This window comes from Lepidochelys kempii, chromosome 13, assembly GCF_965140265.1.
Source record: "Lepidochelys kempii isolate rLepKem1 chromosome 13, rLepKem1.hap2, whole genome shotgun sequence".
Lineage (NCBI taxonomy): Eukaryota > Metazoa > Chordata > Testudines > Cheloniidae > Lepidochelys > Lepidochelys kempii.
This window is the reverse complement of record NC_133268.1, coordinates 12,372,089-12,397,174: the sequence shown is the minus strand read 5'-3', so window position 1 is coordinate 12,397,174 and position 25,086 is coordinate 12,372,089. Positions and strand designations below refer to the sequence as shown.

The window sequence follows — 25,086 nt, the reverse complement described above, 5'->3', positions numbered from 1 at the left end:
TGTTCCCTCTCTGCCTAATGGGGAAAGGATTTAAACAGGGATCTGCCATCTCTCAGGTGAGTACTACAACCACTGGGCTATAGAGTGAGATTGACTTTTCATCCTTATTTGTTCCACTTTAATTGACTTTCTCTGGCCAAATTAATATTTAATCTCAATTTTGAAGATCTAAAATTCAGTTCAGGTCAATTGAAACATTATTTCTATTTTGACCATGTTTTGTTTATTTTATTTTATTTTTTACTAAAACTAGTAAAGAGTTTGGGTCAAGAAATTTGTGAAAACTGACCTTTTCCTACACCAAAAAATTTGGTTATGACAAATCAGCATTTTTCCAAGAAACATTTAGTTAAAAATAAAAAAGCCAGTGACAGATAAACATTTGGATGATGCTGAATATACAAGAGAAAAAGAGAGCATATTGTTTGAGCACATTAGAGATTGTTTGTTTCATTCTGGTCTCTATAAAACAATACAGACGTATCTAGTACCCAGACAAACTGACTTGGCAGCCTTCGCTGTACCTGCAATGTTGGACACCCGAAAGGCTTCCTGGTTTTTTGGTGTTTTCGATCGATTCTGGCTCCTTTGTTTGCCTCCCGTGGAACGAATACTGCGGAGATGCACTTCTGTGGCTTTGAAGAATGCTACCGTGAAAGGCTGCTTATTTTGTGGGCCATGTCTTCCAATAAGACCAGCCAGTTTGGGATTGATGCTTTGTCCTTAACAGAAATATCAACAACACAATCAGCCCATAAGAGGAATTGCTATAACTTTCCATTTCCACCAGCAATATTGAAGACAACATGATTGAGACAACTGTCCTATATCCCACATATAAAATTCCCATTGAGGCCCATATGCCTGGATCCATTGATGGAGTGGGCCTAAAATGAATAAGCAAATCCACTTCTGAAAGAAATATCTCAGTACAACTAACTTCATTTTATATTTGAATGTAAAAGTTAAATAAAATGCTCCTACAAATAATTATTTTACCCTACATCAGCTTTGCATTAGATTTTCCTGCATTCTTTAGAGGGGTTTCTTTAAGTTCACCAACCTATAACTTGAAGTGATCCCATAAAAGGAACCATAAACCTCAGCCCATAGGAACACTCAATTCCCACTGGAAGGTTATTAACTTAATATAAAAATGCCTTCTATTAAATGTTGACACAGTTCCAGATATATTGCATTTGAAAGAAACAAATAGTTCAGATATTTAGCAACATTTTATTTATTGCCACATCTGTCACACACAGCAGCAGTACTGAATCAGATAACTTGGTTATAGATACATTGTAATTATTGCTCATTCCTTTTCTGACACAGGATTTTTAAATTAACTTTAGTTATGGTCAAAGGTGCCTGATTGATAGTCCAGGAGACTTAAGTCAACTATTTACAAAGATAAGGCATAGATAGTTGCTGTACAAATTTGCCCCTGGACCCTCCCCACTACCCCAGTGTGTCTCAATTGTGTTGTGAAGGGACCATTGCCCCGAGACCACCTCAGGCTCTATAACCAACCAACCTTAGGACTGGTAGTGATGATGATGGTGTTTAATTCACGCCAGTTTTGATAGTGGATTTTGTGATGTTTGTTAGGAACTGAACTGGGACTTCCCAAGTAAGTCAAAGAACAGCTGATGCTAGTCTCAGCCTGGTCTACATTATTCCTGTCGACATAGCTATTTCCTCTCGGGGAGCTGGAGTAGCTACACCGATAGGAGAAGCTCTCTGTCGGCAGGGGTAGCGTCTTCACTAAGTACAGCAGTGGTGCAGCTGCACCAGTCCAGCTTCACCGCTGTAGCGCTCTAAGTATAGACAAGCCCTCAGTTACAAGCTGAACCACATTGGCACTGGCATTTTGGAAGTGAAAGGATCTGTATTTCCATTAGCAATCCACTGAGCGCTTTGGTCCTCCGGTTCTTACTGGTTTCTAAGTGCAGTATGCAAAAAAATGGCAACAAAACAACCTGGTTCTCTAAGGTGAATTTCCATAACTGCTGTTTTTAAGGCATTTGTTCTGTAACAAGGGAACGGCCCACACCAGTGTCTCAAGAACCACTGTCTCTATTAGATCTTTTTATCCCTTCATGTTTAGCAGCTTTTTGAGTACATAAAAATGTTAAGATGGAAAAAACTTGCTCATGATCACAGCTGAAGGCTAACAATCGCCAATTTACATTTGCTTCTCTCACTCTTAATTTGTTTTAAATAATTCACAACTTAAAAGGACAAATTCTTTCCCTGTGCAAAGCTGGGATTTGCACAGAGGATCATAAAGTGTTTATTACATCAGCATGACTGATTGGAAACTAAGCATGACCTACATCTCATGGCTACAACCCCTTATGGTTCCCTATGTGGGGAGGAGATAGGATTAGACCTGTAGATATGCTAAATGGGATCAGGCAAACTTATCTCCTAAGGATAGGACACTGGGTCAGGCTTTCCATGAATGAGACTTAAGTCGTATACTGTTCGCCGGTGAAATGTGCTGAGTCATATAAATACCTATTTACATATGCAAGGGTGTGTGTGTTGGTGGGCATGAGCACTTCCACCTGACTGTATCATTTTCATTCTCCGTTTAGGTCCTGTGAATTTGGCCACATAGTCTTCACTTTACACAGCGAGGCTGATCCCAAAAAACACTTAAGCATGTGTGTAGTTCTAAGTACATGAGTAGTCCTACTGAAGTGCATAAACTACTTGTGGTCTTAAAAGCTACACATGCTTTTCTGGATCAGGGCCTTATTACATTTTCAAGAACAAGTTTTAGCCAAAAATGAGTCAGAATTCATCTAGTACCGCATTGATTTCTGCCCTCTTTCCTTCCCCCACCCCCCATTAGCAGCATGAAACCTTTTCTGATTGCCCTACCATTTTAAAAAGGCCACGGTTTTGAGAGAGTAAATTATTTTTAGTTGCATCATCTCACTAACAAGAACCTCAGCAGCTTGCAGTTAGTGACCCTAGATCAGTGGTTCTCAACCTCTGGCCCACAGGCCGCTTGCGACTCTATCAGCACAGAGCTGTGGCCCACGTGACATCCTCAGGGCCATACATATAGTACTGGATGCGGCCCACATAACACATTGTTTGGCCCACAATGGTAAATAGGTTGAAAACCACTGCCCTTGATCCACTCCTAGTTGATTCAATGGGTTTGTATGAAGGTAACGGAGAGCAGAATTTGGCCAATGCATCAATTTAGGGAGAGGCTTGAGTTTTTTGGTGACAGAAAGTTACTTTTGCTGTAGCAAATCTCTCTCTCTCTCTCTCTCTCTCAGAATACAACTTTTTTGCTTTATGCCCTATTTTAAAAAAAAAACAAAAATGAAAAATGTTCTGAATAAGACCCATACCATAGAGCTTTGTGTTCCTCATTCATTAAATTGTGGGGGTGGGGACCCACACTTAAGTGACTAGAACTAAGTATTTCAACTTCCACCTACAACCAGGGACCAAATTTCAAGGAAAAAAATATTTAAGACATCTATTCCTAATTAACCAATTATGTACTTATCTAACACAAAATAGAGCTAAACTCTCCAATCAGAGAATGCAGACTATTTGTGTTTAAGAAGCCGCTTTTTTTTAACTAAGAAAAACAGGATATGAAGCAATAAGTAATAGGCTAAGTAAACCTAAATAGTCAGCTGTTGTTTCTATGTATTATGAGGGCGTGAAGTGTTTCAGAGCTTAGGGTAACAGGATGCCTACGGCTAATGAATCATGTTAGTGTTTCTCTTGCTTGTTGTTTGAGCTTATCCCAACTTTCTAAGCGTAAACAAACATCCTTTAATTCCCCACTAGTTGCTGTTTTTGATGGACTTATCTGGCATGATTGTAAAGGAATATGAAGAGCAGTTAAATGAACTAATCTGTTTTGTATTATTCTATCTGGACAGTACTTTTGACTCTTCCCTTCTATCCTGGTTGCATTTTATTCATGTATAGAGAGACACACACAAAATAACTGGTACAAATTCTAGACAGAACTTGCCAGGTTTTCAGTTTCATTACACACTTTAAACTCAGGCTGTATCCACTGAAAGGTTAGCTACATTCAAAAATCTATAGTTTTGCATCAAAGTCGTGCTATGTTGCAAGTCTACAGACTTGTGACATGACAACCAGGTGAAACTGCAGCTTTGCTAGGAGTGCGCAGTTTGTGTGAACCCCAAATGAAACTTGGGCTTGGTAGGACTTACCCTTCCAGCTCAAAATGGAAGAAAATGTTTCCTTGAATTCTGGAAAATAATTCTGTGCTTTATCAAAATAGATTGAAGAAATATTTCACGAGTTTGTCATGAAAGTTAAAGACCAAATTCATCCCTGGAAAAAAAGTAACTCCAGGACTGAATTTGGCTGCTTGCATTTTAAAAATTAAACCTATAATTGGCACAAATCTTTGCAGTCTCATTTCTCCAATGTGTGTGTGTGTGTGTGTGTGTTTGAAAATTTCTCCCCAAGCTTTTGCTCGGAGACAGGTTTGTATAAGGGCCCAGTTCTAACAGTCTACCTACCTGCTTTTTCTGAGCAATTACCATAAATGCATGCACAATTGTGGTGCTCTTTTGCATTCAGGATTTTGAAAATCTGGGCAAGATGTCCTAATCATCTGTTCCCTTATTGCAACTGCTATGATCTTATGTTTATTCCATAGACCTAAGAGCATAATTATTTATTTATTTATAAAATGCTATGGACATTTCTAGTGTTTAAGGCAATAACTTATTAATGTAAATAATGTAAATAATTTAAGTTATACTATAGTCAGACTTATTGCTTACACAGTCACAACTTATGTAAGTCCTATTGCTCCCTTGTATGCTCATTCTGCCAAGGTTTCACTACTTCCTATAGCCATGATTTTCTCCACATGGAATACACACAGAAAATATTTCTAGACTGCAAGGGTTAAGCACCTAGCAACATAATCAGAAGATAAAAACAAAGTGATCCATTCTGCCCCAAGATACATGGCTTGTATTTTCTAGTATCATAGGCATTCATTGTAACTTATGCAATTGAAATCTTTTAAATTTTTGGTTGGATTAATTCTCCCTGTTCATAAAGAGCAGTCTTTTGAGACTCAAGCAAACTCTGAAAGATAATTGAGATGGAGGCCACAATCAATTTTACCAAATGAACATAGGAACAAAGACATTGCCATACTGGATCAGATCCAAGGTCAGACCAATTTTGTATCTCTGATGCTCACACCCTCTTCCTAACTCTCATGGGCTTGCATCACAAGCTGGCTGAAGAACTTGGAGTACATAGTGTGTCAAGCCATTCCTTATGTTTCACTGTTAAAAACTGATTGGACTGTTTATGTGAAAGCATTTTCTTCTCAGCAGACTAGACTTTCAAATCTAGATATGTGTTGGGGCGGGGTGGAAGGCAAAAAATAGACAGCACAGAGCAAAGAAAAAAGGCCTGGGTGGGGAGGAGCAGCACAGAGGACCAGGGAAGAAGCTGCATGCGGAATAACTTTCTTTGATTCACTTGAGTACTTGCTACAGTTCCCGCCACCAGCATTTCAGATGCTCCAATTTGGGACTATTGCAGCTGGGGAGAGAGGGAGAAAATCATTTGCTAAATGGAAGAAGACAATGGTGTCTCTGTGGGTGGGGAAGGAGGTCATGCCTTAACGATTCCTACCTAGTGTTAAAGAGAAAACATGGACTATATCCATCAGCTGAGGATTTAGCCTGTACATTTTTGTTTCTCACTTTCTAATGTAATATAATTGGAGAACCTCAGCAATTAAGGCTTTCCTGACATTTCCTTCCCCACCCACAGAGACACCACTGGAAAAAGTATTTACTAAATGGGGGATTGAGGGGGGGTAACCGAATCAATTTTAAACAGTGAACCACTAGGGCCAGAGTATTTATAAGTTTGGTTTAGCCAAAAGAATGGCCAATTTATTTGTGCAGCTTCCATGACTTCAAGTACAAATAAAGTAAATACATGTGCAAATTAGTCATGTGCATGTTACTAGATTGCACATACAATCATGGTAATTGTGTGTGCAAATTAGGGCTCAGATCCACTAAAGCAGATGCTTAACTTTGAGCATCTTAATAGTTTCTTTTGAGATGCTTAAAGCTAAAGCATGTGCTTATGGTTTTATTGGATTTGGACACAGATGTATGATTGTCTTGAAATCGGGTGGTGGTGATTTAGATATGTTCAAATATCGCGTGATGGGTTAATATTGTAACTTTGTAATACTTTTCCAACATCTGCATCTTAAGAAAATTCAAGACAATCTTGAGAAATCCCACTCAAATGAATGACTACTGGGTGCATTCAGACTAGTCCTGACTGGATTTCTATAGCCAAAATGGAGACTTTTTGATGACATTTACTCTCTGAAACTTACCATCTATACTCTCAACTGATAGCTGCAGGCCGAGATTGTGTTGTGGATTTACCACCCAGTGATTACTGGTTGCTGTGATATCAAACACCAGCCAACCTTCCTCTGCAGCCCAGATTATTCGAGTGTCAAGCAGGAACAAATCTGAATCCCTGAAGAAAAAAAGAAACAGTTACTTGGATTTTCAAACGGAAATAATTTACGGTAAATAGCCATTCAAGTTGTTGCTTTAAGCAACACAGCTGGTAGCCCTTATCACAATACACAAGTTATGTCACAGATAGACAACTATGCCAACCTAAAAGCCTTTTTTCCTGAACAGTGGGAGGATGGATTAAAGTAGACTTAATGTGGTTTGGAGCACACATATTGTTGTACTATTACAGCTAATCCTACTATCGCAATTTTTTAAATGTTTTCCAGGCAACTATGTGAACAGTTATTGTGTTTGCATATGAAACTTGGTAACTGGGCATGCAAATACACCTAATTATCCTTTTCCATGCATAATAACCTGATTGTTGTGCATAATCATGGCAATGGTGCAAGCAAATTGGAGCATAGTTGTGTGCCTTTTGCAAACACTAACATATATAATGTCCTTTAAAAATCTGTTCTGTTGAGGCTATATACAACTGACTAAGGATCACAACGCAGCAATACGTTGTGTGGTAATGTCCTTTCAATCTATTGTTTAAAAGCTAAATAAATAGACACACTCCGATTATTTTGGACCAGAAATTGAGAACAAGAAATCAAAACTAATCAGAATTGGAGAATACTTCAAGGACTCAGATGGGGCTGTGGTAATCATTCTGGGTCTTCAACAATTTACCACTGAGATGAGCTGCAACTGAAAATCTGGTAAATTACAAGGATTACAAAAAGAATGGGGAGTACTTGTGGCACAGTAGAGACTAACAAATTTATTTGAACATAAGCTTTCATGGGTTAAAACCCACTTCATCGGATGCATGCAGTGGAAAATACAGTGGGAAGATAGAGAACATGGAAAAAATGAGTGTTGCCATACACACTATAACGAATAACTCTCCATTATAGTGTGTATGGCAACCCCCATTTTTTCATGTTCTGTGTGTGTGTGTGTGGATAGATAGATAGATAGATAGATCTTCCTACTGTATTTTCCACTGCATACATCCGATGAAGAGAGCTGTAGCCCACGAAAGCTTATGCTCAGATAAATTCATTAGTCTCTAAGGTGCCACAAGTACTCCTCATTCTTTACGCTGATACAGACTAACACGGCTACAACTCTGAAACCTGTCACCATGCAAGGATTACAAAGGTTCTAAAAAGGAATGGATCTCTTTCATCAGAAGCCAAGGCAAAGAAGTAACTTGGATGATAATAAGAAGAAGAAAATTGGGTAATGGTTTAGCTACCTCCAAAAGGAAAAAGTCTTTACAAGAAGGATGGAGACAGCAAGGTGGTGTCCGGACAAGCCCTATAGGAGATTCTTTCATATTTTGTAGTGTGCAGAGGTTGGAGAGTAACTGTAGCTTTTTGAGTAAAGAAAAACCTTGTAAAGGGATCAGGAAAGTTCTTTTATTGTGTTCCATAAGCCTGGGGATGGCCAGATTAATCTGTTTTATAGACTTGTCAGTACAAACTTTTTTAACGTCTTTAATTCACTCTGGGCCCCCTGTTTGCCTGGAACATCATGTGATACTAAAATCTAAAATGAGAGGATTTATATGGCCCCCAAAAGCCTCAAAAAAGTATATGAACTTTACCACTGTGTGGTAGGGAAATATTGTTATCCTTCATGTTTTACAAATGGGAAACTGAGGCAACAAAAAAAATGCAATGACTTGCCCCAGATAAAAGTCTAGCAGAACAGGAAATTGAACCTCATTCACTTGGTTCCCATTCCAGTGTCTTGATCACCTGGCAATCCTTCCAACCTAGATAGGTCAAGCTATACAGTAAGTAATGGCTTTAATCTAAGGGTATGTCTACACTACGAAATTAGGTTGAATTTATAGAAGTCGATTTTTTAGAAAGCGATTTTATACAGTCCCTTGTGTGTGTCCCCACACTAATGCACTAAGCGCATTAAGTTGGCGGAGTGCATCCACAGTACCGAGGCTAGCGTCGACTTTTGGAGCGTTGCACTGTGAGTAGCTATCCCACAGTCTCCGCTGTCCATTGGAATTCTGGGTTAAGCTCCCAATGCCTGATGGGGCAAAAACATTGTCACGGGTGGTTTTGGGTACATGTCATCAGTCGCCCCTCCCTCCGTGAAAGCAATTGTTTCGCGCCTTTTTTCCGTGCGGGCCCCATATTGCTTTCAGCAGATGGTGCAGTAGGACTGCTAACTGTCGTCATCATCCACCGCTTCCGCTGCCACTCTGCTCTCCTGATGCTATGAAGCCACCTCACAGGTCTTCTATATGATCGTCGTCATCCATCGCTTCCATTGGCACTCTGCTCTCCTGGTGGTCTCACAGGGCCGCTTCCGCTGCAACTCTGCTCAGCTGCTCTTGTCTCACCATACCACAGCAAGCATGCAGCCCGCTCAGCTGTTGTGTCCTGGCAGCAGATGGTGCAGTAGGTCTTCAAAACTGGTCATCCAACCACCGCTTCCCCTGCAACTCTGCTCTCCTGCAGACGCCATACCACGGCAAGCATGGAGCCCGCTCAGATCACCATGGCAGTTATGAGCATTGTAAACACCTCGCGCGTTATCGTGCAGTATAGCGCAGAACCAGAACCTGCAAAAGTAGGCAAGGAGGTGATGGCAGCGCGGTGACGAGAGTGATGAGGACATAAACACAGACTTCTCTCAAAGCACGGGCCCCGGCAGTTTGGCCATTCTGGTGGCAGTGGGGCAGGCTCATGCCATGGAACGCCAATTCTGGGCCCATGAAACAAATTCAGACTGGTGGGACCGCACAGTGTTGCAGGTCTGGGACGATTCCCAGTGGCTGCGAAACTTTCGCTTGCTTGAGGGCACTTTCATGGAACTTTGTGACTTGCTTTCCCCTGCCCTGAAGTGCAAGAATACCAAGATGAGAGCAGCCCTCACAGTTCACGAGTGGCGATAGCCCTCTGGAAGCTTGCAACACCAGACAGCTACTGGTCAGTCGAGAATCAATTTGGAGTGGGCATATCTACTGTGGGGGCTGCTGTGATCCAAGTAGCCAACACAATCACTGAGCTGCTGTTATCAAGGGTAGTGACTCTGGGAAATATGCAGGTTACAGTGGATGGCTTTGCTGCAATGGGATTCCCTAACTGTGGTGGGGCGATAGATGGAACGCATATCCCTATCTTGGGACTGGACCACCAAGGCAGCCAGTACATAAACCGAAAGGGATACTTTTCAATGGTGCTGCAAGCACTGGTGGATCACAAGGGATGTTTCACCAACATCAACATGGGATGGCCGGGAAAGGTACATGACGCTCGCATCTTCAGGAACTCTGGTCTGTATGAACAGCTGCAGCAAGGCACTTACTTTCCAGACCAGAAAATAACCGTTGGGGATGTTGAAATGCCTATAGTTATCCTTGGGGACCCAGCCTACCCCTTAATGCGCTGGCTCATGAAGCCATACACAGGCACCCTGGACAGTAGTCAGGAGCTGTTCAACTGTAGGCTGAGCAAGTGGAGAATGGTGGTAGAATGTGCATTTGGACGTTTAAAAGCACACTGGTGCAGTTTACTGACTCAGACCTCAGTGAAACCAATATTCCCATTGTTATTACTTCTTGCTGTGTGCTCCACAATATCTGTGAGAGTAAGGGGGAGATGTTTATGGCAGGGTGGGAAGTTGAGGCAAATTGCCTGGCCGCTGATTACGCGCAGCCAGACACCAGGACGGTTAGAAAAGCACAGCAGGGTGCGCTGAGCATCAGAGAAGCTTTGAAAACCAGTTTCATGGCTGACCAGGCTACAGTGTGACAGTTCTGTTTGTTTCTCCTTGATGAAAACCCACCACCTTGGTTCACTCCACTTCCCTGGAAGCCAGCCGCCCTCCTCTCCCCCCTTCGATCACCAATTGCTGAGGCAATAAAGTCATTGTTGTTTCAAATTCATTCATTCTTTATTAATTCGTCACACAAATAGGGGGATAACTGCCAAGGTAGCCTGGGAGGGGTGGGGGAGGAGGGAAGTACTGGGTGGGGTGGGGGAGGAGGGGAGAACAAGGCCACACTGCACTTCAAAACTTATTGAATGCCAGCCTTCTGTTGCTTGGGCAGTCCTTTGGGGTGGAGTGGTTGGGTGCCTGGAGCACCCCCCCTCCATTCTTGGGCATCTGGGTGAGGAAGCTATGGAACTTGGGGAGGAGGGCGGTTGGTTACACAGGGGCTGCAGTGGCGGTCTGTGCCTTTCCTGTACCTCAGGAAAGACATACGCCGGAGCATATCAGTTTGATCCTCCAGTAGCCTCAGCATTGCATCCTGCCTCCTCTCATCATGCTGCCGCCACCTTTCCACTTGATCCTGCCACCTCTCCTGTTGCTCCCGCCACCTGTCCTCTCATGCGTCCCTCCTGTCCTCGCATTCATTTTGTGCTTTCCTGGACTCTGCCATTGTCTGCCTCCATGAATTCTGCTGGGCTCTTTCAGTTTGGGTGGACTGCATGAGCTCAGAGAACCTTTCATCACGAGTGTGTTTTTTTCGCCTTCTTATCTGCACTAGCCTCTGGGACGGAGATGCTAGTGGCAGCGTTGAAACATTTGCTGCTGCAGGAGGAAAAAAAGGGAGAGTAAAATTGAAAAAGACCCATTGGCCATTTAAAAGGAGGGGCTGATGTTTTCAGGTTAACATGCAGCGCAAACCCAACTAAACCCCCCCCCCAAACACCCAGTTCTCTGGGATGATTGCTTCACCCCTCCCCCCAACACGTGGCTAACAGCGGGGATGATTTCTTTTCAGCCACAGGCAAACAGCCCAGCAGGAACGGACACCTCAGAATGTCCCCTTAATAAAATTCCCCTATTTCAACCAGATGACCATGAATGATATCACTCTCCTGGGGATAACATAGAGAGATAAAGAACGGATGTTACTTGAATGCCAGCAAACACCAGGACCACACACTGCCATGCTTTCTTATGCAATGATTCCAGACTACGTGCTACTGGCCTGCCGTGGTAAAGTGTCCTACAATGGAGGATGCAATAAGGCTGCCCTCTGCAGAAACCTTTTGCAAAGGCTTTGGGAGCATCTCCAGGAGACCTTCATTGAGATGTCCTTGGAGCATTTCCGCTCCATCCCCAGACACGTTAATAGACTTTTCCAGTAGCTGTACTGGCCACGAATGCATCTCAACTCTTCAGGGAAAATTAATCATTAAACACACTTGCTTTTAAACCATGCATTCTATTTACAAAGGTACACTCACCAGAGATGCCTTCTCCACCTTCAAGGTCCGGGAGCCTGGGTTGGAAAGGTACTGTTTCCAGGGTGATAAACAGTTCCTGGCTGTCGGGGAGAACGGTTTCTCTGCTTGCCTGGTGTGCGCTATCTTCAACGTCCCCCTCATCATCATCTTCCTCGTCCCCAAAATCCTAATCCCTGTTGCGTGAGACTCCCTTGCAGGAGTCCACTACAGGTGTGGGGTAGTTGTAGGGGTACCCCCTAGAATTGCATGCAGCTCATAATAGAAGCGGCATGTCTGGGGCTCTGACCCCGAGCAGACATTTGACTCTTTGTTTTTTTGGTAGGCTTGCCTCAGCTCCTTAAGTTTCATGCGGCACTGCTGCTGGTCCCTGTGATAGCCTCTGTCCTTCTTGCCCTTGGAGATTTTTTCAAATATTTTGGCATTTCGTCTTTTGGAACGGAGTTCTGATAGCACGGATTTGTCTCCCCATACAGCGATCAGATCCCGTACCTCCTGTTCGGTCCATGCTGAAGCTCTTTTGCGATTCTGGGACTGCATGGTCACCTGTGCTGATGAGCTCTGCATGGTCACCTCTGCCGATGAGCTCTGCATGGTGACCTCTGCTGATGAGCTCGCCACTCTGGCCAAAGAGGAAATGATATTCAAAAGTTTGCAGTGCTTTTCCTGTGTACTGGCTAGTGCATCTGAGTTGAAAGTGCTGTCCAGAGCGGTCACAATGGAGCACTCTGGGATAGCTCCCAGAAGCAATACTGTCGAATTGCGTCCACACTAACCCAAATTCGACCTGGCGATGTCTATTTCAGAGCTCATCCCCTCATAGATTCACAGATATTAAGGTCAGAAGGGACCACCATGATCATCTAGTCTGACCTCCTGCACAACCCATCCACTCCTGCAATAAACCTCTCACCTATATCTGAGCTATTGAAGTCCTCAAATCATGGTTTAAAGACGTCAAGGTGCAGAGAATCCTCCTGCAAGTGACCCATGCCCCATGCTACAGAGGAAGGAGAAAAACCCCCAGGGCCTCTTTCAATCTGCCCTGGAGGAAAATTCCTTCCCGACCCCAAATATGGCAATCAGCTGAACCCTGAGCATATGGGCAAGATTCACCAGCCAGATACCTAGGAAAGAATTCTCTGTAGTAACTCAGATCCCACCCCCATCTAACATCCTATCACAGGCCATTGGGCCTATTTACCATGAATAGTTAAAGATCAATTAATTGCCAAAATCATGTTATCCCATCATACCATCTCCTCCATAAACTTATCAAGTTTAATCTTGAAGCCAGATAGGTCTTTTGCCCCCACTGCTTCCCTTGGAAGGCTATTCCAGAACTTCACTCCTCTGATGGTTAGAAACCTTCATCTAATTTCAAGTCTAAACTTCCCGATGGCCAGTTTATATCCATCTGTTCTTGTGTCCACATTGGTACTGAGCTTAAATAATTCCTCTCCCTCTCTGGTATTTATCCCTCTGATATAGTTAGAGAGAGCAATCATATCTCCCCTCAACCTTCTTTTGGTTAGGCTAAACAAGCCAAGCTCCTTGAGTCTCCTTTCATAAGACAGGTTTTCCATTCCACGGATCATCCTAGTAGCCCTGCTCTGTACCTGTTCCAGTTTGAATTCATCCTTCTTAAACATGGGAGACCAGAACTGCACACAGTATTCCAGGTGAGGTCTCATCAGTGCCTTGTATAACGGTACTAACACCTCCTTATCTCTACTGGAAATACTTCACCTGATGCATCCCAAGAGTGCATTAGCCTTTTTTCATGGCCATATCACGTTGGCGGCTCATAGTCATCCTGTGGTCAACCAATACTCCAAGGTCCTTCTCCTCCTCTGTTACTTCTAATTGATGTGTCCCCAGCTTATAACTAAAATTCTTGTTATTAATCCCTAAATACATGACCTTGCACTTTTCACTATTAAATTTCATCCTATTACTATTACTCCTGTGTACAAGGTCATCCAGATCCTCCTGTATGATATCCCGGTCCTTCTTTAAATTGGCAATACCTACCAGCTTTGTATCATCCGCAAACTTTATTAGCACACGCCCACTTTTTGTGCCAAGGTCAGTAATATAAAAAGATTAAATAAGGTTGGTCCCAAAACTGATCCTTGAGGAACTCCACTGGTAATCTCCCTCCAGTCTGACAGTTCACCCTTCAGTATGATCAGCTGTAGTCTCCCTTTTAACCAATTTCCTTTTCCACCTTTCAATTTTCATATTGATCCCCATCTTTTCCAATTTAACTAACAACTCCCCATGTGGCATCGTATCAAACACCTTACTGAAATCTAGGTAAATTAGATCCACTGCGTTTCCTTTGTCTAAAAAATCTGTTACTTTCTCAAAGAAGGAGATCAGGTTGGTTTGGCAAAATCTGCCTTTTGTAAAACCATGTTGTAGTTTGTCCCATTTACCATTGACCTCAATGTCCTTAACTACTTTCTCCTTCAAAATTTTTTCCAAGATCTTGCATACTACAGATGTCAAACTAACAGGGCTGTAGTTACCTGGATCAACGTTTTTTTTTTCTTTCTTAAAAATAGGAACTATGTTCGCAATTCTCCAGTCATACGGTACAACCCCTGAGTTTACAGATTCATTAAAAATTCTTGCTAATGGGCTTGCAATTTCATATGCCAATTCATTTAATATTCTTGGATGAAGATTATCTGGGCCTCCCTCACCAGGGAAGAGTACAGAAATCGATTTTAAAAGCCCACTAAGTCAACAAAAATGGCTTCATTGTGTGGACAGGTGCAGGGTTAAATCGATCTAACACTGCTAAATTCAACCTAAACTCGTAGTGTAGACCAGGGCTAAGTCACCAGTGTGAATAATAGAAGTGTCAGTAGTTACTACCTGATAGCCGTTTAGTGACTTATATGAAATTAAATATCCAATTCCAGTCCCTGAAGGACAAATGACCACATCACCAAATGTCTATGGAAGGACAATTTCATGTTTCCCCCACAAATGCACAACACTTCTGCATGTGTTAATGTTGACTATTTACAAATGTTGCTGAGGCTCCAACTAATATTACATGTTATATGTGAGGGAGATCTTATAAGCGGGAGGCAGAAGGAAATTCCTCGTGAAGATGCAGAGTCTCTTGCTTTCAGTGGAAGTGTGCTGCTTGTAGGTATTAGGGTGCAGTTCAGATGTATCCCATAACTTGGCATTTTCTTGCTGTTGAGGGCTGGCAAAGGGCAGGGTAGGAGGGGACCTGGGAAAATGTCACCTAAAAAACCTTTTGTTGTTTTAAACAACACTTTTGCTTATGGAAAATCCAGGCTTTAGGCTCCATCCATACATCACAATCTGACTTGTTGGGGGACTGTGCTACAAAGCTGTTTCTTGCCTGTGTAGGGGGGATCACAATATGTGTAAATCAATTACACAAATGTGAGACTGCCCTGGGGTGTAACTAATAACAAAGTTAAGACAAAACATGTTCCATAGGAAACAAAGATGAGAGAACACTATACGTGGGTTCACTTGTGACGTAGGCCAATATCTGCAAAAAGAAAAGGAGGACTTGTGGCACCTTAGAGACTAACAAATTTATTTGAGCATAAGCTTTCGTGAGCTACAGCTTAGTTCATCGGATCTGATTCTAAGGTTCCAGAGGTGCAAGGCTTTTATGTTAACACACTGCATGATTTAACTACGCCTCCTGTCTCCAGCCTGATTAACAAATGGTTTACTTAATCGAGATGTAGCTTGCTCGATTTTTCTTTTTTGTAGGTTGCAGGTTGACAATAATAGCAATAATAATAAGTTACTGCTGTCCTGCAATCTTATTACTCAGAAAAACCAGCCTTTAAGCTTCCCATGCTGATGTGATGCAATCAGGGTAACATGACGCATTAAGTGCAGGGGTGAGTCAGTCTGGGAAATTGTATAAAGTATTTGTTTGCCTGTAGTTACAGTAATGTGCAAACAATAGGCCTGGAGGGGAAATCCTCAGTAAGAGAGATCAAAGGAACATGCTGAAGGGAATTGTCCTTCCCACACACAATTGGAACACTGAGACCCAAAAAGGGCTTGTGTCAAATATTCTCTGGAGAGGTTCACAGCATTAATGGGTTAGTGCTTTTCATTCTAGCCTGCAACCAATGGAGAAAAATGGGCTGAAAACCTGAATGGTGTTGCAAGCGGAATATCTGGGCTCAAGAGGGGAGAGCTTGTTCCAATTAAAAGAAACCTCTTGTTCTTTTAAAAAAACCCTGCCCTTTAAATAAAATGGCCTGCTTACCAAAGACACACAGCAAAATAAAATCAGAGCAGCAACTAGCAGATGGCAAGCCAAGCTCTTTAAACACAATCGTTAGACAAAGTATATTAAAATACAGAAGCAGTTTCACTGCATCACAGCAAGCATTAACAGTTTGCATTCTGAGACAGCAATTCTGTGTGCTTCCCAAACTTGCCCTCTTTATAATTCTTTCCTTGGGGGTGGCTTTACTTAACATACTCCAACCCGAAGTGTTATCACATGATTTAGCATCAGTTCAATGTAACCTCCGCGCCACAGTTCACGCATTAAGAGCTGCACAGAGGCAACCATTGGCTGAACACTAAAAGTTTTATCAGTCCTGCAAACCCCAGGAATTATGCTACATATTCTTGAATGCCATCTCCTGAAACCTTCTCTACTAACTATAAACAGATCTAGAACACTCACAATTTTGTGAACTAAGCTTCTACAGTCAGGACTGAAAGAAATTGCTCATGTTCCCTGCACTGCTTGCTACAGCTATGTTGATCTGGGGGTTTCAAAGGGCCTTATAAACCACCACCCCCTAAAGATCGGGAAGTAGGATCTGTGCCTCAATTTATCTTTTTGAGAACTGGGGACAGAGTTAGGGACTAGATTTTTTTTCAGAGGTGCTGGACACCCACGACTCCAAATGAAGTCAATGGAAGTGGCAAGGACATAGCAATTCTAAAGCACAGAGCCTGCAGCTGGCAAGTGGCTAGTGACTTTAGCTACCATGCTGAGGGGCCTAATCTGAGAATCCTTTAAAGAGGCCTAGTTCTGAGACCATGGAAGCTCAGCACTTTCAGAAAACTGGGCCATTTTAAGGTATCTCAGGCTGGACACCAGAAAGTTGAGGCATCCAAAATGAGAAAGAACTCTTGAAAATCTGGCTGCAGGTGACTTGCCCTAAGACCTGGATGGTTGCCTGGTAGTCCAGAAAATTCCCTTTGTAGGTCTGTCATTTTCTGGACTTTAGGGCCTGCTTGTGCTGACTAGCACACTTGCCTTCCTCCTGCCACATGTTGCTGCAAGAGTGAGGAGCCCTACGTGAGGGACTAGAAGAACAGGTACATACAAGAACAGGGCACGGTAGACGTTGGTGAACAAATGGATGTGGATGTGGGAGGGACTGTGAGTGACCTAGGATGCAGATGGATGGGTAGGTGAGAGACTGAGGGGTACATTAGAAGAGAAAAGAAGAAGAGGGGCAGGAGTGAGATTGGAGGGGAAAGTGAGAGACAAAAATATAGGGAAGTGGGAAGAGAGCACAATGTCAGGGTAGAACTCACATGGCTGATGGAGGGAAAGAGGTAACAAAAGGCAGAAAAAATATACCATGGTCTATGATCCAATAGAAAAGAAATAGAAAGTGGAGTGAGAAGACAAGTGTAAGAAAAAGGAAACAAGGAAATTTCATTGTAAATTATTATTAATGAGAAATTCAATTGCCAATATGGTGCTATTAAATACAATATATGTGAACAATGTTGGATTCTGCTTTCCTTTTGGAATGCACCAAACAGCATGTCTCCTCAAAGTATTTCACCTAAAATTGTAACCAAGATTCCCCCATGCTGGCAAGTAATTTAGGAGGGGATTTTCATAGGCACAAAGACAACTCGCACCCTTATTATGTTTTGACTGCTCAAAGCTATTGCTAACGCTGCTTGCAACAGGTCGTACAGAAAGATAGCAGTGGTGCAGTGAACACACCTCAGAACATGACTCATTCCCATTTTCTAACCACCAGACAATGCATTCTCCATTTTCCCCAAGCTTTCACGTTGCTTTTGATATTGGTTGTCCTCTCCCCTGCTTCAACACCTAAACAAATGCAGCAAAGGAATTAGTCTGTTGGGTCACAGGCAACTGTCTAAAGATATGTTGTTACCACTTGGATACATGTCATTAGTATTGCCAATGCCAAGAATTCAAAGATCATGAGACTGGCTTAAAAAATCATGGTTTTTTTGTTTGTTTGTTTGTTTGTTTTTAATAAAAATAAAAATAGTAGGTTTGGGGGTTTTTTCTTCTTTTTTCTTTTGAACTTTTAGGGTACACTCAGGACATGTTTTCCAGCTTTTCTCAGCCAGCATGAATGCTAGGAACTTATTTTTAAATAAAATTAAAGCTCATACTGTCATATAATCACTTGGTTCTATGAGCTGGGCCTCACAGAAGAACACGAATTGTTGAAAGACTCTCAGTGAAACAGTGAGTTAGCAGCACTGCAATAGCAAGGCTGAATAGTATATAAACATCTTACAATTATAGAGTCAAATGCTATAAAATGTAGGGATAGCCCTAAATTATACTGAATGCTGCCTCTTCCTTTGCCTCCTTTCAACCTCCCCTATGCCTCTCTTTCTTCGTCATTGTTACTTTCAAGATGCTTGTTAATGAACACTAATGAGCATTTCCAAATTGAACAAAAGAATGGACAAGAGGAAGAGGGAGCAGGAAGGAAACAAGGAGTGTTGTTAGCTTTCAGTACAATGTGAGGCCAAAGGTGACTGGTGTAACTGGCTGAAATTCGGTCCCTTTGGTGAGCTGTGGTCCTGACAACTCACCTGAACATCTCCTGACAGTAACAGACTCCAAGGAAGGGCAAACAAATACTGCTGCACACAGCACCAATAGGTTTTGAGCAGAAGCTGGCTACTCTGAAGAGTACCCGTGCTAATACTGTGTGACACCGGTAGTATTACATTTTCCAGTCCTTAACTGATAGTCCAGAGAATGTCCCACCACAGATATAGTGGCGTTTATCACTGCCTTAGAGATAAGCGAAATTCAAATAATACAATAACAAAGCCTTGCAATTCTGTAGCATCTTCGGATCACTTCACAAATATGGATCAAGCCTTCCAATTTCCTTTTAAAGCAGGTTGTTAAGCCCATTGTACAAAGGGGGAAATGAGGTACGGGTAAGTTAAATGACTAACTGAAGTTCAGCTGGTGAGTCAGCAACAGAGTCAGGACTGAAACCTCAGTCTCCTGACTCGTGCTCTGCCCACTAGACATGCTACCAAAATTTGTATGCTTAAACGCATCTCCTGAGGCTAGAGATCTGGGCTGCAAATCACAGCAATATTACAAAGAGACCTTTTTTCTGATACTACTTTCTAGCCTTTCCAGGTGTTTCAGCCAGGTAGACTCAGCCTGAGTCAGCAAGGGCAGAAATGCACAAAAATGAAAAAGGTGTGTGTGGGGGTGGTGGTTGGCTGTTTTTAACCCAGCTTGCCAAACTTCTTAGTGCCTCTGAAAAAGTTCCAAGTAAGATTTCAGCAGGTTCCAGTTTTATCCAGGATACTGCTAAGTGATAGCTCCTTTTGCATTTAGTGTTTCTGAAAGTGACATCGGTACCCACATAAAATCTGGGTTCCAAAAACGCAACTTAAACTTTGGCAGCAGTTATCTTGTGGAGAGGCACAACGTATTGTCCAGACACATGGTAGGAATAGGTTTCAGAGTAGCAGCTGTGTTAGTCTGTATCCGCAAAAAGAAAAGGAGGACTTGTGGCACCTTAGAGACTAACAAATTTATTTGAGCATAAGCTTTCGTGAGCTACAGCTCACTTCATCGGATGCACCCTGTAGCTCACGAAAGCTTATGCTCAAATAAATTTGTTAGTCTCTAAGGTGCCACAAGTCCTCCTTTTCTTTTTATGGTAGGAATAGTGCAGGGAAAATACTATCTCAGAAGCTGATGTTTTAAATGCAGAAGTTGCTGTTCAGCAATGGAGTTTGTGGATCACTTTTCATTAGTGCATCATTTGGCTGACTAGGAACCTCTATGATATGCAGAATGTTTCCTGCAGCTAGTCAAGTGCCTCTGATGAGCCTTACCTTGCTAAGTGACACCAAGATTTGTCATGCGTTTACAGGCTGCAGCTGCTCACACGGGGTGCTCATGAATAGTGAACCAAACTCAGCAATATTGTCAATGGGCCTATAAGTGCATTAGTGCACCAGCATGCATAGTTATGGGCAGTTACTCAATCTGGGTGCATAAATGATGGCTTTTTACATGATCACAGCAGTTGCACCTAAAATTCTCTCCAGAAGTTGGAGAACACTTGCTAGAGGACTGGTGCACTACAATAAAACCAACCTCCAATTTCAGTGTGGTGCCATCCTCCCACCTGACTTCAGATCCGTTGAGCAATCGCACTGGTTACTTTCAAATATACCCACTCAGTCTTTGTGTGAGTCAAAGGCTTTAATGGTCAGTGGAGTTACATGTTTAAATTCCTTATGCCCTGGTGGAAACAGGCTCCATTGAATAGGATGCCAAGTTAGGGTGGGAGCAAGGTTGGCATATTTTAAAACATAAGCTAAAATATTTTAGATGCATGTCAAACAATGGAAGGCATGAGGCCACCCCTTATTTTTCATGCAAGTCTTTCGGGCTAGTACACTAACTATGAAGCTGTTGGAAATGACTGAACAACAGGTAACAGCTGCAAAGTGAACATGTCACAACCAAATTGTAATGATCAAAGGTTGTTCAAATAGGGTGAAATCCTAGCTTCACTGATATCAACAGCAAAACTGCTACTGACTCCAATGTGGCCAAGATTTCTCCCCATAGTGCCAAATCCTGGTCCCACTGGTGAAACCCAGTGGTGAAACTGGGGCCAGGATTTTCAAAGGTATTTAGGTGCTGAAGACTCAGTGGGGATTTTCAAAAGCAACCAAGAAGGTTAGGTGCCTAACTTCCATTGATTTCAATTGGGGTTAGGTGCCTACTTAGTGTAAGTGTTTTTGAAAGTCCCACTAGGTGCCTTATCTGCATCTTTCAGCACCTAAGTACCTTTGAAAATGTGGCTGCTGGCCCTTACACTGTATAATGTACTGTATAATGTATTGAGAAGGAGAGCTTTTGGGGAACAGAAATTTACTTTAGAAAAAAATTGTTTGCATGGTATCAATATAATTGCAACAAAGTGCAGACTCCCGAATCCATATCCCACTGGAATGTGATCTGCAAACAATATCAGAAGACCTTTTCAAACTGGAGTGCAGGAGGACTCTCCCAGGACTCACCAATGTCTAACAAATGGACTGAGATCCTCCTCTTGAGCCTTATTTGCTGCGTCAGTCTTGACCCCAATTTATTTGGGAGAGTGGCTTTATATGAAAAGTGGGCTTTATATTTCCCATTTTAGTATCTTAATAAGCTACCTTCAGTGTCTCTTATCCACTCTTGTGCATTTTATCAGTGCATACTCTCTAGCACTCAGAGATTAAAGGAGTTACTGTGTTTTCCTTTGTTGCCGACAAAGAACTAGAACTATGCTTGTACAATCAGGGATACCCTGGTTGTAAACTTTAGTTTCCACTACCATTGTTTGTGCAACCAGAAATAGGGACTTTAGGTCATGCTGCATGGCATGTTACTTGATCCAATTTCTTGTATTTGCAAAACTCCTTCCCAAGTTCTTAGGTGAGTGAACCATGAAGACCAAATGGGAGTTGGACACGAATCACTGGACACTAAATTATGCCCAAGGAAACTGTGAGACATTGTTATATCAGGCAAAGGGTCAACTGCTTTCACAGTGTTTATGAAATTCAAGACATTGCTTCAGGGTAGTGCCTGATGTTTTGAGATTGAAGAACATTTTATATACTTTTGTAGAGGGAATTGTGCCAACATTGAAACTGCAACTTGCAATGAATTATTAGATTCATAGAGTTTAAGGCCAGAAGGGACCATTACATCATCTAATCTGACCTCCTGTATATCACAGGCCATTAAATTTCACCCAGTTACCTCTGTCTTGAGCCCAATAACTTGTGTTTTACTAAATCATAACTTATGTTTGGCTAAAGCATAACTTCCAGAAAGGCATCCAGCCTTGATTCAAAGAACATAGCTGTGATCTTATTTTCACTGATACGGTTGCTTTATGCACATTATACAGTGTGTGGGTAAATGACAGAGCTTCCAATAGTACATTCAAATGTTAATAATATTACTGAGGCCCAGAATTTCAGACATGGGTTTTAGTTTGTGGGTGCAGATATGTCTGGCCAGAAAGAACTGTGCCTTCATTGTGCACCCACAATAAACTACAGGTACAAATATTACTAATTAGATATCTACCAACCTGTCTGAGCTTACAAAGCAGGTAATTAATTGCTCAACTACTAGTATTTACCCATGCTAAGGGTGTCCTTAAGCCTCTGACTGCCAGATACTGGCACAGAATGACAGAGGATGGATCACTCAATAATTGCCCTGTTCTGTTCATTCCCTCTGAAGCACCTGGCATTGGCCACTGTCAGAAGACTGCAGTCTGGGCTAGATGGACTATTGGTCTAACCCATTATGGCCATTCTTATGGTTTATCTGCATTATGGGTGAACAAATATAGGGTGAAAAACTGCATCCATAAAAATGGAGGTTGGAGCATAGCTGAAAACCAAGCCTTTGGCATATATACAGTACTCTTCAAAGGAGAAATGTTTATGGGGCCTCAACCCAGGTCTTTGGATAAATCCTGCTTCTGCAGCTGTGGAGGCTCCTCTGATAGCTGAATTGGTGTTATTCCACTGTATTAGAAAGGTGACAGGATACTGTAGGCCAGTGGTTCTCAACCTGTTTACCATTATGGGCCACATATGAGGCTCACAATATGTTATGTAGGCTGAATCCAATAATACTTTTATGGCCCTGAGAATGTTACATGGGCCGCAGCTCTGTGCTGATTGGGCTGCAAGCGGCCCATGGGCCACAGGTTGAGAACCACTGCTGTAGGATGTAGATTCTGTATAGTATATAGGTGAGCTCCTGCGCACTAGTAAATGTGAGGCAAGTCATAAGAGGAACAAGCCTGGAGAATCTGCTGTTAGATGGCCCTTCTCATTCACACACTCATCCTTATGTAATGATCAAGTTGGCATTATGGAAACTCCAGCAGTACTGGGAGAGCAAAAGGCCAGTTCATCTTTGCATTTAACTTTAAAAGGACACTGTACTTGTCGTGCTCTCAGTAAAAGAACCTATATGTCTAGATTTTCTTAGGGTTTTTTTTACGCTAATTACTGAGACTGGTATAGTCCTCTAACCTGGTTAGAAAGAGGGAAACAAACAACCAAGGAAACAAAGGTGTAAGAGTGTTTATAGGTCAACATTGGAGAGAGTTTGCTTTCTCTCTCCACCGGCCCAGAGACACAATAACCTGATAGCCTGGACTGTTTATACAGCTTTAATCTGATTGGAGGGTCATAAACAGAGCTGGTTGGAAAACTTTAGCTGAAATATAATTTCAATGCAAAGCAGAGAAAACATTTTCACCAATTTTTTGTGAAAATATTTTTGTTTTCTGGCCACCTCTACTCAAGAAAAGTCAACAGGAAATGGCTCTCCAGCAGAAACAGACAGTTCAAGATCCACGGCTGCCTACGTCTCAAGTATCCCAAAGATTTTTATGGAGTCCCTGTAAATGCTAGCTAAAGAGCCAGATGTTCAGCTAGAAAAACAGATCACACAGCTACCCATGTCAGTCACATGTCCTCCATGCATATCGACTGTGGCTAAAAAAAGCTGATCTTGTTGCAACAGGAGATAAAAGAGAAAGCCCAACCTGCAGATCACCAGCCCAGTGAGCAGCAAGAGAAAATAGGACATGGAATGTAGAATTTCCAGCTCAGATGCATACATGTTCTGTAATTACAAATCTACCTCCAAAAAGATGTACAAACCAGTGCTTTTCAAAACATTTAAAGCCAATTTCCATCCTGTTTTAAGTAGGCGAGTTCTGTTGACTTCCATGGAGATGCACCCACTTTCACCTAGACTGAGTTTAGCCATCGATCATCACCTTTAATCCTCACAAAACCCCTGGAGAGAGTGGGTACCCCACTGTGCGTGCTCTCAACTTATGTATTGTAGTTTACGTATTACAGTAGTGGCATGTGTTAATCACAAGATCATCTTTTCTTCCCAAACTCATTTCCCCTACCTAATGGATTCATATATAGGCAGTGCATCCACTCTCTCACATTCTTCGCTTATAGGAGTAAGAATAACTGGTGCAAGGGACGGTTTGCAAGAACCATTGCTCAGTCCACGTAGCTGCATGTGGGTAAATGCATGTACATGTGAAACATTCCCAATTCACATGGTCACGTCTAGTTACACCCTTCTGCAAAGTTAGTTGCAAAGAACCTTTGGAGATACCATTCTTCAAGTCTTGTGGGACAGAGTAGGGTAACCAGAACTGGGGCAATAAACATATCCTCCGACTTCTGCCACCATACTTTTTGGTTTGTACATTGCAAGTGAGAATTTGAAAGAACTTTTGTGTGTAGAATAAATTTGAAATGAACATTTACTTAGACAGCAAATTTCTTTGTTTTATTTTCCCCTGAATTTTTGACCAGCTGCAATAAATAGTTAAAAAATACAAAGCAAGCATTCTCATTGGACTATTTTTTTTGTTAGTTTTGAGATCTGTGTAATAGTTCTATTTCAGGTACATGTAAAATGTTATTGGTACATGTTAAGTAGTTGTGGAGAATAACTTTCTGACCAGTATTTGTGAAGCACTTTATATGCATAACTGAAGGAAGGATTTTGCTACTGTCAATGGGGTTCATGTGTAAAAGAGATATGTGCAAATGCATCGAAGTGTTACCGATAAATGGTATTGAGGTTGTTGATTAATTGAGACTAAAAACAGATGAGAAAATTAAACAAACATGTTCTTGTTCAAGTCTCTTGATGAATTTGTCAGGGAGCATGGCGTAAATTAATAATTGTTTGGAATGGATAAAAGAGCTCATTTTCTAGTTTTGCACACACAAAACTAATCAGTTGATATGAAGAGCATGGTGGCATCTGTCTGTTTTTAATTAGGGATCTCAAATGACTCTTGTAATAAAGATCAGTAAATAAGATACCCTACAGGGTTAGAGAGGAAGTATTCAGATGTGGTTTTTGCCACCCCAGAATCCATAAGCAGCCAGAGGAAGAGGGCAGTTCTTTCTAAAATTTTACAATACTT

The 25,086-nt window shown here is 42.0% G+C and overlaps 1 protein-coding gene across 1 annotated transcript in view; it reads right to left on the bottom strand.

Moving 5' to 3' along the window:
* BMP7 (bone morphogenetic protein 7) overlaps positions 1-25,086 on the bottom strand; it is a 57,590-nt gene that overhangs the window by 5,880 nt on the left and 26,624 nt on the right. The window contains exons 3-4 of the mRNA XM_073309295.1: positions 6,410-6,558; positions 525-722 (exon numbers count right to left, since the gene is read on the bottom strand). Coding sequence (XP_073165396.1) covers positions 525-722; positions 6,410-6,558 — 347 coding nt within the window. The remainder of the gene's footprint in view (positions 1-524; positions 723-6,409; positions 6,559-25,086) is intronic.